Consider the following 15,577-nt stretch of genomic DNA (forward strand, 5'->3'; position numbering starts at 1 on the left):
AACCTGTTAACTAGCACTATAACTAAACCCACCCACAAAGAGGAGAGGAAATACCTGCTATCTGTTCTGTCTGTCAGGTAGAAACCTGTTAACTAGCACTATAACTAAACCAACCCACACAGAGGAGAGGAAATACCTGCTATCTGTTCTGTCTGTCAGGTAGAAACCTGTTAACTAGCACTATAACTAAACCAACCCACACAGAGGAGAGGAAATACCTGCTATCTGTTCTGTCTGTCAGGTAGAAACCTGTTAACTAGCACTATAACTAAACCAACCCACACAGAGGAGAGGAAATACCTGCTATCTGTTCTGTCTGTCAGGTAGAAACCTGTTAACTAGCACTATAACTAAACCAACCCACACAGAGGAGAGGAAATACCTGCTATCTGTTCTGTCTGTCAGGTAGAAACCTGTTAACTAGCACTATAACTAAACCAACCCACACAGAGGAGAGGAAATACCTGCTATCTGTTCTGTCTGTCAGGTAGAAACCTGTTAACTAGCACTATAACTAAACCAACCCACACAGAGGAGAGGAAATACCTGCTATCTGTTCTGTCTGTCAGGTAGAAACCTGTTAACTAGCACTATAACTAAACCAACCCACACAGAGGAGAGGAAATACCTGCTATCTGTTCTGTCTGTCAGGTAGAAACCTGTTAACTAGCACTATAACTAAACCAACCCACACAGAGGAGAGGAAATACCTGCTATCTGTTCTGTCTGTCAGGTAGAAACCTGTTAACTAGCACTATAACTAAACCAACCCACACAGAGGAGAGGAAATACCTGCTATCTGTTCTGTCTGTCAGGTAGAAACCTGTTAACTAGCACTATAACTAAACCAACCCACACAGAGGAGAGGAAATACCTGCTATCTGTTCTGTCTGTCAGAGTAGAAACCTGTTAACTAGCACTATAACTAAACCAACCCACACAGAGGAGAGGAAATACCGGCTATCTGTACCTCAGGGCCTAAACCTCGTATCTCCAGATTCTATAACCTTTTCCTCTGTGTCATCACGTCCTCCATCACCGTAGGACGTGATGGAGGAGGAATGGGAATAAGCTGAATCCGTTGGCTAACAGTACACCCTGTAAACCCCTGATGGAGCCTTAAATACAGGTCATTATACATCTTTCGGGGCCTTTTGCGAGCGTGTGGTGTAATAGTGAAGTGTAAACGTTGGTCCTGTAAATGGGATTCATAATGTTGTGACTAAGGGCCGATTCATACTCCTATTTTAACCGCTGTTTCGGCGCTGTAGTGCCCAAATGATTTCGGCTCGTCAGAAATGTTCAGTAGCACCGAAGAGTCGACTTTAGGACGGTACCCCCCCCCCCGAACCTCAAATGACGTCACATTGTAGGCTCTACAGAGCCGAATGACGTCACATTGTAGGCTCTACAGAGCCAAATGACGTCACATTGTAGGCTCTACAGAGCCAAATGACGTCACATTGTAGGCTCTACAGAGCCCAATGACGTCACATTGTAGGCTCTACAGAGCCAAATGACGTCACATTGTAGGCTCTACAGAGCCAAACCCACTTTTATTCGGCTCTAAAATAGGAGTATGAATCGGCCCTAAGGCGCTGACTGTTTTATGCCTGTCAATAAATAATATCTTAGTGATTTCTACTGTATACTATCTACAATAATATCTACTGTATACTATCTACAATAATATCTACTGTATACTAAAGTATCTACACCAGTAAGACGCGCAAACGTGGGAAGCGAACGCAGCTCGTACATATTTAAGTTAAGTTATTTTTAAGTTAAGTTTTTAAGCCATAGCCATAACCATATAAGGAGTCCCCAAAGCAGCTATACGTCCAAATATGGAGTGTGTTGCATCAATCACAAACAAATCACTCAGCTCCATATATGGGCACAGAAGCGTGACACACGGACGGACACACAGACATGAGCTGCTAGGTCTCATAGTAAGTGCTCACTGCGTTCGCAATTAATATCTACTGTAGTTCTCATGGTGAGAGAGACGTGGATTCAGTGTCTTAATTAGAGGAAGAGGAAACGAGTTACACCTGTTTCCTTTTTGAACGTGCTGTAACAACATGCGTTCCCATTGGCCGATTATATAATCTATATATATATATATATTATATAACACAGGATTAACCCCTCGAAGCTCCATTAACAAAATAATGAAAACAGCACATGGGCAGATTAATATGTTATCATACAGTATATATATAAAGGATTCCCACTGACAATTAATGGTGAATTTACGTCATGATGTACGATGATAAGAGCGCCCCTCACTTCACACGGGTGTGATTTCTTACGTTGTTGTGTTGTTGTTGAGGGCCCTAACCATGGTCCCAGGTCTCTGAACCTCGGAGGGGGCCTTGAGGGGGTCTCTATAACCAAACGGACCCTCCCAGGACCTCGAGGTGAAAACGTGACAGAAGCAAAAGCGTGCTAATAGGAGTTTTAATAGGACGCGACAAGTGAGACTAAAACACGAAGCTTCCATTCCTCACATTCCTCACCTATCAGCTCCATCAGGTCGTTAGTTACGCTGCAGACAGACGCTCCGGTGACCTCATCCCCGTTTAACCCGTTAAACCCCAGATACTGTATGTACTCGGGTTGACTGATCGCTATAGATCAGTCATCTGTAAATCATCTCACCACTGTATCTATGAATCATCTCACCACTGATCTGTAAATCATCTCACCACTGTATCTATGAATCATCTCACCACTGATCTGTAAATCATCTCACCACTGTATCTATGAATCATCTCACCACTGATCTGTAAATCATCTCGCCCTCTAGGGAGACAGGACGGGACTGCGTAGGACGTCCTCAGAGGACATGGACGGTAAGCGCACACAAACACACACACACACACACACACACACACACACACACACACACACAGTCACACACACACACACACACACACACACACGTTTGTGTATCATGAGGACATCATCATTTAGGACGGACTCACGTGGGATAAGAAAATACGAAAGAATTAAAATAAATCACACCCGTGTGAACTGAGTTTTGCAACTCCCCTCTTCCCCCCCTCCTCTCTCTCTATCTCTCTCTCTCATTAGCAGGCAACAGTGCAGCACTATCTCTCTCCCTCTCTCTCTCTGTTTCTGGCACAACAGCGCCCCTACTGGTACTAATAGTCATACTGGTGCTCATTAACGTCACATAGGTGGGTGTGGACACGGACATTGCTGTTCCTTGGAGCGGTTGCGCCACTCAATAAAAGTGTCTCATTGCAAAGTAATTACAGCTAATGATCACTGTGCTCACAACAGAAATGAGTGAGAACAGACTAGGTGGCACAGGTTAGGTGTGCTTATGCTGCCACCTAGTGGGCAATAATGGGAGTTACTCCAGAGCCATTTACAGTAAACAGCTTGCAGATCTGCTATACTTTTGCGTGACGCTGTCAAATATGGAGATAATAATTTGACTCTATTGGTAGCCTTGGTCCCAGGCTTACTTATCTGCGAAAAGTAAAGCCTGGTCACAGCGTAAGGCAGAGAAGCATAAAGTAAAGCCTGGTCACAACGTAAGGCAGAGAAGCATAAAGTAAAGCCTGGTCACAACGTAAGACAGAGAAGCATAAAGTAAAGCCTGGTCACAACGTAAGACAGAGAAGCATAAAGTAAAGCCTGGTCACAACGTAAGACAGAGAAGCATAAAGTAAAGCCTGGTCACAACGTAAGGCAGAGAAGCATAAAGTAAAGCCTGGTCACAACGTAAGGCAGAGAAGCATAAAGTAAAGCCTGGTCACAACGTAAGGCAGAGAAGCATAAAGAAAAGCCTGGTCACAACGTAAGACAGAGAAGCATAAAGTGAAGCCTGGTCACAACGTAAGACAGAGAAGCATAAAGTAAAGCCTGGTCACAACGTAAGACAGAGAAGCATAAAGTAAAGCCTGGTCACAACGTAAGGCAGAGAAGCATAAAGTAAAGCCTGGTCACAACGTAAGGCAGAGAAGCATAAAGTAAAGCCTGGTCACAACGTAAGGCAGAGAAGCATAAAGTAAAGCCTGGTCACAACGTAAGACAGAGAAGCATAAAGTAAAGCCTGGTCACAACGTAAGGCAGAGAAGCATAAAGTAAAGCCTGGTCACAACGTAAGGCAGAGAAGCATAAAGTAAAGCCTGGTCACAACGTAAGACAGAGAAGCATAAAGTAAAGCCTGGTCACAACGTAAGACAGAGAAGCATAAAGTAAAGCCTGGTCACAACGTAAGACAGAGAAGCATAAAGTAAAGCCTGGTCACAACGTAAGGCAGAGAAGCATAAAGTAAAGCCTGGTCACAACGTAAGGCAGAGAAGCATAAAGTAAAGCCTGGTCACAACGTAATGCAGAGAAGCATAAAGTAAAGCCTGGTCACAACGTAAGACAGAGAAGCATAAAGTAAAGCCTGGTCACAACGTAAGGCAGAGAAGCATAACGTAAAGCCTGGTCACAACGTAAGACAGAGAAGCATAAAGTAAAGCCTGGTCACAACGTAAGACAGAGAAGCATAAAGTAAAGCCTGGTCACAACGTAAGACAGAGAAGCATAAAGTAAAGCCTGGTCACAACGTAAGACAGAGACGCTATCGGCGGACGTATCCTCCGGAATATCCGTCATATGTATTTCCCCCGGATACGATATTTTCCCGACCAATCACAACACTTGTTTCATTCGCGGAGAATGTAAACTGATTTGTAAAGCATCAACGTAATTTCCTTTTAGCGAAACTTCAGCTAAAATTCTGCACTTACACCGATAGTCTTTTCAGTCACGGTCTTGCCCCGGGTGCCTCTATTGGTGCTCCAGGTGTGTCATCGTCATGTCTCTGTCTTCCAGGTCTGTCATGTGACAAGGTGGACAAGGCTGCTCTGAGGGACAAGATGGCCAAGTACCAGGCAGCCGTCTCCAAGCAAGGACCTGTTCCTCACGCTGTGGCCAATCAGGTCAACGGTGAGTCAGTCTGTGGCCAATGAAAAACTATGGAATGGACTTCCCATTGAAGTCAGAACTACAGACTCACTCCCAATCTAAACTATGGAATGAACTTCCCATTGCAGTCAGAACTGCAGCCTCACTCCCAATCTTCCGCCGTAGTCTGAAAACCCACCTTTTCAGACTCCATCATGGCCCATAGCACTTACCCTAGCCCCTTAACCCATTGATGCCTGGTGTAACGTATACGTTGTTCTACCCTTGATGCCGGCCGTGCTCTCTGTGTCTCATCAGCTATTGCTATACATGTAGCAACATAACTATTTAAAAAATAAATCATCAGAATTTGAAGGTTTTCAGAAACCTTAGGTCAGGCCCTAGAAGGCGTTCCCAGATTTGGCCTCAGGCATCAATGGGTTAAGAGATAGCACTTTATGTAGATTTTATACAGACTTATAACATGTTAAGTAGACAGCACTATAATTGCATTTTATGTAGTCATAGCACTTTATAGTACATATGTATAGTATAATATAGTATATTATGTATAGTTTGCAGCAGTTGGCATGAGCTATTAAATAGTAATATCTTACCAAAATGTTAGATCCATCTAGACATTGTTAATTGATTTCAATAGCACTGGTGGATACACGATTTACAGAATGTGTGATTAGTCCCTCATTAGTGTGTGTGTGTGTGTGTGTGTGTGTGTGTGTGTGTGTGTGAATGTCTGATCAGGTCAATGTAATGTAATTACAGGTCAATGTAATTGATTAGATTGACGTGTATTTGAAGTTGTCGTTGTGTTTGGTGGTTTCAGGAGAAAGCAGCGAGCTGCCCAAAGCACTGAAGGTGAGAATGATCATCAGAGACATACAGAGTTAACCCTTTTTAGGCAGAGTTAACCCCTTTTGGTGTTAGCATTACGTTATGCTTTTAGCCATTTAAAAAATAGCAGATCTACAAGGTCATAGCGCGCCACCGAGTGACACGCTATGAGCTTGTAGGTCTGCTATTTTTGAAAAAAATTGAAGAACGACTGACATAGAAACATAGATTTTTTTTTAAAATCTGATCTCAGGTCCGAATGGGTTAAATGTTTACATGTATAAAACACGGCTGTTTCTTTTGAGACAGTGGAAGACATGGTGTGGTATGGTAATAAGTGTGTGTGCGCGTGCAGAAGTTCCGCGCCCCGCTCAGGGAGACGTGCGTGGCGTGCCTAAAGACGGTGTATCCTCTGGAGAGACTGGTAGCCAATCAGAACGTCTACCACAACACCTGCTTCCGCTGCGTCCACTGCAACTCCAAGCTCAGGTGGGTCAAAGGTCAGAGGTCAGAGGTCACTGCAACTCCAAGCTCAGGTGGGTCCAGAGCAGTGTTATTTTCGTCGACTAAAACCGAGACGAAAAGTGTTCGTCGACTACATTCAGTCGACTAAAACTACACTAACCCTAAAACATTTATTCTCCGCGACTCAGTATTCTCTTATACCAGCCGGCCTGAACATTTTAGCTATTTTATAATTGAAAACAAAATGTAGGAAAAACACAACAAACGTGTCTGAGACTCCCAGACCTCCCAGAACAAACTGGTCAGGCTCCTACATGGCCTCACCCCCCGAACCCACCTCACCCCTGCCCACTTTGACAGGCTGGGATGGCTTAGGGTCGACGACAGAGTACAGCATCTTGCAATGGGTCTGGTCCACAAGATTCGATACACCACTAAGATACCCATGTACCTGTCTAGATACTTCCTTAATGTAAACGTCCACACCCACAACACCAGAGGGAGTGCAACAAACCATGTGCAACCCAGATTCGGCACAAACAAGGGACTAAATTATTTTCGCTCCTATGCCACCAAAATGTGTCATTAAGACATGTGAATCCCTTGACTCCTTCAAAACCGCTCTCAAAGGGCACCTATACGGACGGCTGCAATTCGAAACTGGCCTCTGTAAAATCTGAATCCCCCCCCCACCCCACCCCCCCCCCCCCTTTCCCCTCACTGTATATGTTTCTTTTCCCTTTTTGCTTCCTTTATGATGAATTCCTGTTCTGTTTTTTAACTACATAGAAGTGTCTATTTGTACGTCTCTAAATGTTTTGATGAATTGAACAATGTGGACCCTGTTGTGGGTCGTCCACTCACAGTTAACAGTCTCTGTATTGAGTTTGTGCTTGAAATGTATTACTGTAATTCTACAAACTGTTAATAAATATTTCAATCAATCAATCAAAACCACAGAGAAAAACACACGCTGTAGCAGTGTGTAGTGAACTACAGCGTTTACTTACCGACTCTCTGCTCCCCTCTGCTGTCCAGCCTGGGTAACTACGCCTCCCTGCACGGCAGCGTGTACTGCAAGCCTCACTTCAGCCAGCTGTTCAAGGCCAAGGGCAACTACGACGAGGGCTTCGGACACCGGCCGCACAAGGAGCTGTGGTCGCCTCGCCTCGACGAGGGGGAGGGGGAGGAGGCGCCACGCCCCCACCAGGGAGGAGAGGAGGGGGAGGGGGAGGCGGTGGTGGCGTTGGAGACGACGGCCAAGCCTCGGAAACAGGAGGACGTCGACGTAGCTTCTGGAGCGGCTGAGATCAACACCTCCACCTCCAAACAGACGCTCCCCCCGACCGCAACGCTGGAAACATCACCGCAGGCCAAGGTTTATTATGGTTATTTAAGTTTAAACATGTATACAGTTTACGTTAATTAATTATTAAAAAAATTAAAAATAAATAAATCATTGACAATGTTGCTGTGCAGCTGGTCATCGGCCTGAATGACCATAACAGGTCTGTAGCACTAAGGGTCCCAAATACAGGTCACGCTCCAGTCAATGACTCACAGTAAGGGTCTGTAACATACAGTACAGAACACGCTCCAGTCACTGACTCACAGTAAGGGTCTGTAACATACAGTACAGAACACGCTCCAGTCACTGACTCACAGTAAGGGTCTGTAACATACAGTACAGAACACGCTCCAGTCACTGACTCACAGTAAGGGTCTGTAACATACAGTACAGAACACGCTCCAGTCACTGACTCACAGTAAGGGTCTGTAACATACAGTACAGAACACGCTCCAGTCACTGACTCACAGTAAGGGTCTGTAACATACAGTACAGAACACGCTCCAGTCACTGACTCACAGTAAGGGTCTGTAACATACAGTACAGAACACGCTCCAGTCACTGACTCACAGTAAGGGTCTGTAACATACAGTACAGAACACGCTCCAGTCACTGACTCACATCCACACCCACACTCATAACGTCAACGTACAGTCAATTTAAATCTTTGATTGCAGACTTTTACCCCCCCCGAGTGCCTGCTACTGTTTTAAGACATGTGCTTAAACGTCACACGATGAGGAAATGTTGCCGTTTGTTTATTGCTCTGAAAATTTTATATTTTGTTGTATCTCGACGACACTGAGCACTGAGGGCGACCTCAATGTGTTTTTAAATAAAGGTTTGAATGAATGAATGAATTAATTAATTAATTAATGAACTAATGAATAAATGAATGAATTAATTAATTAATTAATGAACTAATGAACTAATGAATAAATGAATGAATGAATTAATGAACTAATGAATAAATGAATGAATGAATGAATTAATGAACTAATGAACTAATGAATAAATGAATGAATGAATTAATGAACTAATGAATAAATGAATGAATTAATTAATTAATGAATAAATGAATGAATTAATGAATGAACTAATGAATAAATGAATGAATAAATGAATGAATGCACGAACGAATTAATGAATGAACTAATGAATAAATTAATTAATTAATTAATTAATGAACGCACGAACGAACAGGTCACATCATATTAACTCCCTGGTCTTCCTCTCCTCCCCCCCCCCCCCCCCACCAGGTCACCGACCTGGCGGCCTTACTGGAGACTCACGGCGAGAAGCTCCACCCCCCCGCCCCCGAGACCACCGCCACCACCACCGCCGCGACACGCACCAGGCTGCGAGTCGCCTGGCCGCCACCGGGTGGCGAGGGGGCGGCGGCGCCCCAGGAGGGAGGAGGAGGAGGGGCGGCGGGGGGGGGCTCCGTGCGGCCGGGGGGGCCGAGGGCCCGCTGCTGGCCCCCCGTGGAGGACGTGCTCTCCTCGGAGGCCCCTCCCCCTCCTCAGAGCACGGAGCGCGCCGAGCTGAAGAGCCTGAGGCGGAGCTCCTCGCTCAGGGAGCGCTGCCGGCCCTTCACGCTGCCCGCGGGCCCCGCCCACGCCGGCGCTACGGCGCCGCCCCCCCGCCGGCCCCTCCTCAAGACCCTGCCGGAGAGGAGGGCGTCGCTGGAGGAGGCCACGCCCCCAACCACCACGCCGCGCTCTGCTGCTCAGGAAGACCGCCGTGACGAGACCAGACCGGCACCGGCTCCACAGCTCCGAGACCACGTGAAACCAGACCCAGACCCAAGCCCGGAGGAGGAGAAGACCACCTCCAGTCCTCCACAGAGAGAGAAGACCACCTCCGGTCCTCCACAGAGAGAGAAGACCACGCTGAAGGTCTCAGAGGACGAGGAGGAGGTGGACAACGGTAGGCCGGTCACGTTCACTGCATCTCCCGATCACAGTTATTTGGGATAAATCGCGCGTCAATTCATCGTCAATTTGTGGAATCGGTGAATCGATTCCACGCTGAAAAAATAATGTCCATTTAAATGGCTTGTGTAAGATTAACAATCTCCCGCAATATCTTCTGAAAGAAAAAATAATATACCAAAATGTGTCAATGATTTCTTTGTATATTTAAAGGAGAATTCCATGCTAGAATGCTTTCTTATCTTTCTTTGTAGTCGTTACGTCCCCACCAAAGAGGTCCAGGTGTTTTTTTGTGTAAAAACTCCTTATTGGCTATTTCCCCTACCATAAGCCCTCAATGAATTGCATTGAATGGGAATTGAATGGGGGCTATGGGGTGTTGTGCTAGTTCGCTTATTTCCATCTAAAGAAGGAGTAAAGTGTGCCGCTTGGGATATTATTTACATTATGAAGAGAGGATATATACAAAAAATATATAATTTTGTGCGATGGAAATAAGCAAATTAGCACAACACCCCATAGCCCCATTCAGTTCCCATTCAATTCAATGCAATTCATTGAGGGTAGGGGAAACAGCCAATAAGGAGCTTTTGCACAAAATAACACCTGGACCTCTTTGCTGGGGACGTAACGACTACAAAGAAAGTTAAGAAAGCCTTTTAGTATGGAATTCTCCTTTAACCAGATACAGAGCTGAAAAAAAAAAAGTTCCAGTGCTTCAAAACACGACACAAACTCAAGTTGTTATTCGCTAATTATTTGTTTGTGCGACAAATAACCGTCGACTTTAATTAAATGTGTCACCGGCGTTTGACAGGCCTGGACAACAACGGTCTCCCAGAGCGCCACGCGGTGGAGAGCAGCGAGACACTGACCACGGCAGGAGACGAGTCATCGGCGACGACAGCGGACGACCACTCTCCTTCTCCGAGGACCCCCTCCTCCTCCCCGACTCCCTCCCCAACGCCGCCGGGGGACAGCACCTCCTCCAAGGAGGAGGACAGCACGTCCTGCTCCCAGCAGGATGTGGGCTTCTGGGAGGAGGAGAAGGAGGAGGATCTGAGCGTGGAGGAGATGATCAAGAGGAACCGTTGCTACGAGGACGACGAGGGAGAGGACGAGGACGACGACGCCTGAGCCAATCACAACACGCTTCTCTCTCTCTGTCTGTCCTCGCTGTTCTGATTGGATGACCCAAAACCAAGTCTTTGCTACGGACCTTAGAGTATATATGACCAGTAAGACGCACAAACGCGGGAAGCGAACGCAGCTGAGACCCTGCAGATCATGTCTGTCCCGCTGTTACTGTATATGTGGACCTGGCCCCTTTTGTGCCCATATATGGAGCTGAGTGGACCTGGCCCCTTTTGTGCCCATATATGGAGCTGAGTGATTGCTGATGCAACACACTCCATATTTGGATAGCGGGACAGACACACGGACACACGGACGGACAGACAGACATGATCTGCTAGGTCTCATAGTAAGTGCTCACTGCGTTCGCAATGAATAGAGAAGACACCCGAGTTCTCCTTCCATCCACTTGCATTAAGTTGCTCAAAAGCGCATGAGGCGATTTCACTCCTCCTTCCGTGTATAGGAACAGAGTGCATTCTGGGATGGATTTGCCTCAAACACATGAACGCGCTGCCGTTGACTATCATTGTGCCGTTTGTGTTGCGTTCAACGTATGAAACATTCGTTCACGTGTCATGGCCTCAAACACATGAACGTTGCACAATGATAGTCAACGGACCAGCGCTGGCTCGAGCTGCAATGACAAATCCGGCCACTATGTCCATTTGGCCTCAGGGTTTCCTTCTCTATTCATATATACTCTAAGCTACGGACGCACTGCTACTTGTCAAGCCTCCGAGGGGACTGCCTCCGTCGTTTAAACGGTTTTTTTCACGTCTCGGGTCTTTGAACGGCACGCTTCCACCTTCCTGGAGTGCGGAAGAGCCTGACGGACATGTTTGTAGTTTTATCACAAAGGGGACATATTTGTAGTTTTATCGCAACGGGGACATGTTTGTAGTTTTATCACAAAGGGGACATATTTGTAGTTTTTATCACAAGGGGGACATGTTTGTAGTTCTATCGCAAAGGGGACGTGTTTGTAGTTTTTATCACAACGGGGACATGTTTGTAGTTTTTATCACAACGGGGACATGTTTGTAGTTTTATGACAACGGGGACATGTTTGTAGGAATGCTTCATAGGTGTATATATTGATCCTTATTGCCTTAAATTCAGTTTTTTTTTCTTTTGTTTTAACTTTTTATTTTTAAATGTCTGGAATCAAAAATACCTGAAATACTGTATTTTTTTTATATGAACTGTCGTGAACGGCCTTTAGCTGAGACTCTTCATCTCAGGGTTCATTTCTCACTTATTTTTACAATCGTGTTTAGATCTTTTTCTCTTTCTGGTTTCTTGCAAAAAAAAATATATATATATATATATTCTGTTTCATAATTAAAAATAAACAAAATAAACAAAACAAAAGTGTCTAACCAGCAACTATAGTCTCAACTCAGGGATGACCTCATCATTGCTGTGGTTCTTACTCTCTCAGGCCCAAGTTTGTCCTGCCAAGTTAGTCGGTTCTAAACGTCTGTTTCCTATTATGTTTTCAGCAACTGCCCAGTTTTAGTAGGCCTACTGTATGCACTGTACTGGGTTACCTGAACAAATCCTACTGTACCTTAGGGCAGGCCAGGGTTACCTTAACCCATTCTGACCTGAGATCAGATTCATACCAGGTTTCCACTGGACACACACTGGTCTGATTAACCCATTCTGACCTGAGATCAGATTCTAAAAATGTCAGTCGTTCTTCGATTTTTCAAAAATAGCAGACCTACAAGCTCGTATCGCACCACTCGGTGGCGCGATATGAGCTTGTAGATCTGCTATTTTTCAATAGCTAAAGCATAACATGATGCTAACACCAAAATGGGTGCCAGGTCAGAATGGGTTAACCCTAGTCTAGGAAAATTGGCCTCAGATCCTGTGCAGCAGGGGCGTGGCCCAGTGCGCTGCGTTTCAAATGAAATGCGAATCAAAAGACAGGGGCGGGTTCCACATGGAGTGGGCGCTACATCTAAATAAGACGGAAGGGAAACAATTGCTCCTTGAGCGGTGGTGGCCTACTACAATTCAATTTGGAATTGGATTCCCTTCGGACTATTTTCATGGTATGCACAGTGCTTCAGACCGGAAAGGGGAGTGTCCGCTCAGATTCTGAGCGCAACGTACTTCCCTCACAGGGATACGTTCCTTTTTCCTCGCCCGCCTAGTGGCAAAAAATAAAACTTCTGGGAACTCAGATTACCTTAACCCATTCTGCGCTCGTAGCGCGCCACCGCTACGAGCTTGTAGGTCTTTTAATCGACTGAACGACTGACATTAGAAACATATAGGCTTTTTCAGGAAACTGTCATTTTCAAACAGACATTTTTAGAATGTGATCTCAGGTCAGGATGGGTTAACGTATCCTACTGTATATACTGTACCGTCCAGTGCTTTGGTGACTGTACTGTTGACCGTGATCTAACGTCGGTGGTACCCCCCCCCCCCCCATTTGTGTCCACAGACAGCTTGCCCCGCCCCCCAGCGTTTCTTGTATTATTTTTGCTGAGGTTAAGGTTAGGTTTAGACGTCGTCGAGGTCGCCGAATTTGACCCGCGGCGAGCGTGTTTAGGTGAGAGCGTGTTTTGGTGAGAGCGTGTTTAGGTGAGAGCGTGTTTTGGTGAGAGCGTGTTTAGGTGAGAGCGTGTTTTGGTGAGAGCGTGTTTTGGTGAGAGCGTGTTTTTTTTTTCTTTAATATTCTTTATCCCACGATTTTGTAACCCATTTTTCACCCCTGTGTCAATCATCTAATGTGATCCTGGGCTCTACACACCCTCCACCAACCTAGTCCCCATATATGGGGGACAAGGGGAGACCAACCTAGTCCCCATATATGGGGGACAAGGGGAGAGCAACCTAGTCCCCATATATGGGGGACAAGGGGAGAGCAACCTAGTCCCCATATATGGGGGACAAGGGGAGAGCAACCTAGTCCCCATATATGGGGGACAAGGGGAGACCAACCTAGTCCCCATATATGGGGGACAAGGGGAGAGCAACCTAGTCCCCATATATGGGGGACAAGGGTAGAGCAACGGACTTGAACTCATGCTTCCTTCATGCCTGAGTGTCCAAGTTGCTTCTTTACACCTGACAGGGGGGAGTTTCCCTGGTTGGACGTAGCGCGTGGAAGGAACACGTTATTCCAACCAGTTCCTTTTCCCCTCCATCAGGCGCCCCGGCTGGCCAGGGGGAGGCAGTATAGAGACCAGTTCCTTTCCCCTCCATCAGGCGCCCCGGCTGGCCAGGGGGAGGCAGTATAGAGACCAGTTCCTTTCCCCTCCATCAGGCGCCCCGGCTGGCCAGGGGGAGGCAGTATAGAGACCAGTTCCTTTCCCCTCCATCAGGCGCCCCGGCTGGCCAGGGGGAGGCAGTATAGAGACCAGTTCCTTTCCCCTCCATCAGGCGCCCCGGCTGGCCAGGGGGAGGCAGTATAGAGACCAGTTCCTTTCCCCTCCATCAGGCGCCCCGGCTGGCCAGGGGGAGGCAGTATAGAGACCAGTTCCTTTCCCCTCCATCAGGCGCCCCGGCTGGCCAGGGGGAGGCAGTTTAAGAGAGCGTGTTTTGGGGCGAGCGTGTTTTGGGGCGATCATTCTTCTGATGTGCATTATAAATATAACCTAGTAGTTGATCATTCAGGTTATACATTCCAAAGTGTGTACAATCAATCAATCGATCATAAATACATGTATATATATATTGTTTTTACACATTCCATCTAAACGGATTATTTCTGTTTTGCTTCTTTTGTTTTATCTGTCAGGAGGATGTCATGAAACATGAGCTGGATAAGCTACTGTACTGTCATATTTTATACTGTATAATATTACTATTAGCTACTGTAATGTCATATTTTATACTGTATAATATTACTATTAGCTACTGTAATGTCATATTTTATACTGTATAATATTACTATTAGCTACTGTAATGTCATATTTTATACTGTATAAATGACAAGGACCAAAACATTGCATCTCCTCTTGAAATAACAAATAAAAACCTTCCAGGCCTTTTTTGAAGTGGATTCATTCTGAAGTTGAATATAATATAATATGATAATATAATATAATATAATACCACCAGGCCATATAGAAATACTTTATTTCAATATTTAAACATTTCACAACATGTACTGCACATAATTATATCTCCAAGACGATGATGACATCATGAAGTACATTCATATTTCTGGTTTCTATGATTGACGGAAGATCAACGTCTCCTTCTCACTGAGTTCAGATCAACAACGTGCTCCTTTTCACTTCCTCTAAATCATATATGTGTCAAACTCAAGGCCCGGAGGCAAAATTATATTGAATTAGTATTAGAACTGGCCCTCTGGTATACTGCACGGACCACCATATAATACTACAAGTCCCACAATGCACTGCGAGTGCATTGCCACGTATCGAGGGCCCAGCATGCGTCTTCTCTTCACTATTGATCAGCAGTGAAAGTATATCACTTGTTGTGGTCAAATTTCAGCTACCTCCTCTCCCCAAAAATGGCCCGTGTGTTGAAACACAGTCCGGCACCTCGACTTGTACCAATTTATTTATTTTGGCCCACTGTGTATTTGAGTTTGACATCCCTGCTCTAAATTATATAAAGTGCTTATTATATAAGGTCTTAGATGGCATCTTTTTTCTTCCTTTTTTCCCCCCCATTTTCTTTTTTTAATGCCCTCGCCACGTCCGATTGGTCAATAGAGCCAGTCCAGCCTTAACGAGGAGAACAGAGCAAGTCTAACGATAACTATTGATCAGCATGTGTTCTGAAACCAGCAGCATTGTAAACAAGAACAAACAGAAATACAAATAAAAGTCAAAGCAAAAAAAATTACGGTAAACAAAGTAAACATCAGCATGAAGAAGGTTTCCCTTAATTGGTTCTGTAATGGTACAGT

The 15,577-nt window shown here is 45.5% G+C and overlaps 1 protein-coding gene across 1 annotated transcript in view; it reads left to right on the forward strand.

Moving 5' to 3' along the window:
- Nucleotides 1-14,033, forward strand: part of LOC308325977 (LIM domain and actin-binding protein 1-like) — a 26,699-nt gene extending 12,666 nt beyond the window's left edge. The window contains exons 5-11 of the mRNA XM_080778775.1: nucleotides 2,813-2,858; nucleotides 4,864-4,977; nucleotides 5,780-5,811; nucleotides 6,143-6,276; nucleotides 7,291-7,630; nucleotides 8,860-9,529; nucleotides 10,352-14,033. Of these exons, the coding sequence (XP_080634901.1) occupies nucleotides 2,813-2,858; nucleotides 4,864-4,977; nucleotides 5,780-5,811; nucleotides 6,143-6,276; nucleotides 7,291-7,630; nucleotides 8,860-9,529; nucleotides 10,352-10,671 (1,656 nt within the window). The 3' untranslated portion in view covers nucleotides 10,672-14,033. The remainder of the gene's footprint in view (nucleotides 1-2,812; nucleotides 2,859-4,863; nucleotides 4,978-5,779; nucleotides 5,812-6,142; nucleotides 6,277-7,290; nucleotides 7,631-8,859; nucleotides 9,530-10,351) is intronic.
- Nucleotides 14,034-15,577: the final 1,544 nt, after the last annotated feature.

This window comes from Protomyctophum bolini (genome assembly GCF_963924005.1).
Source record: "Protomyctophum bolini genome assembly, chromosome: 2".
In the NCBI taxonomy this organism is placed as follows: domain Eukaryota; kingdom Metazoa; phylum Chordata; class Actinopteri; order Myctophiformes; family Myctophidae; genus Protomyctophum; species Protomyctophum bolini.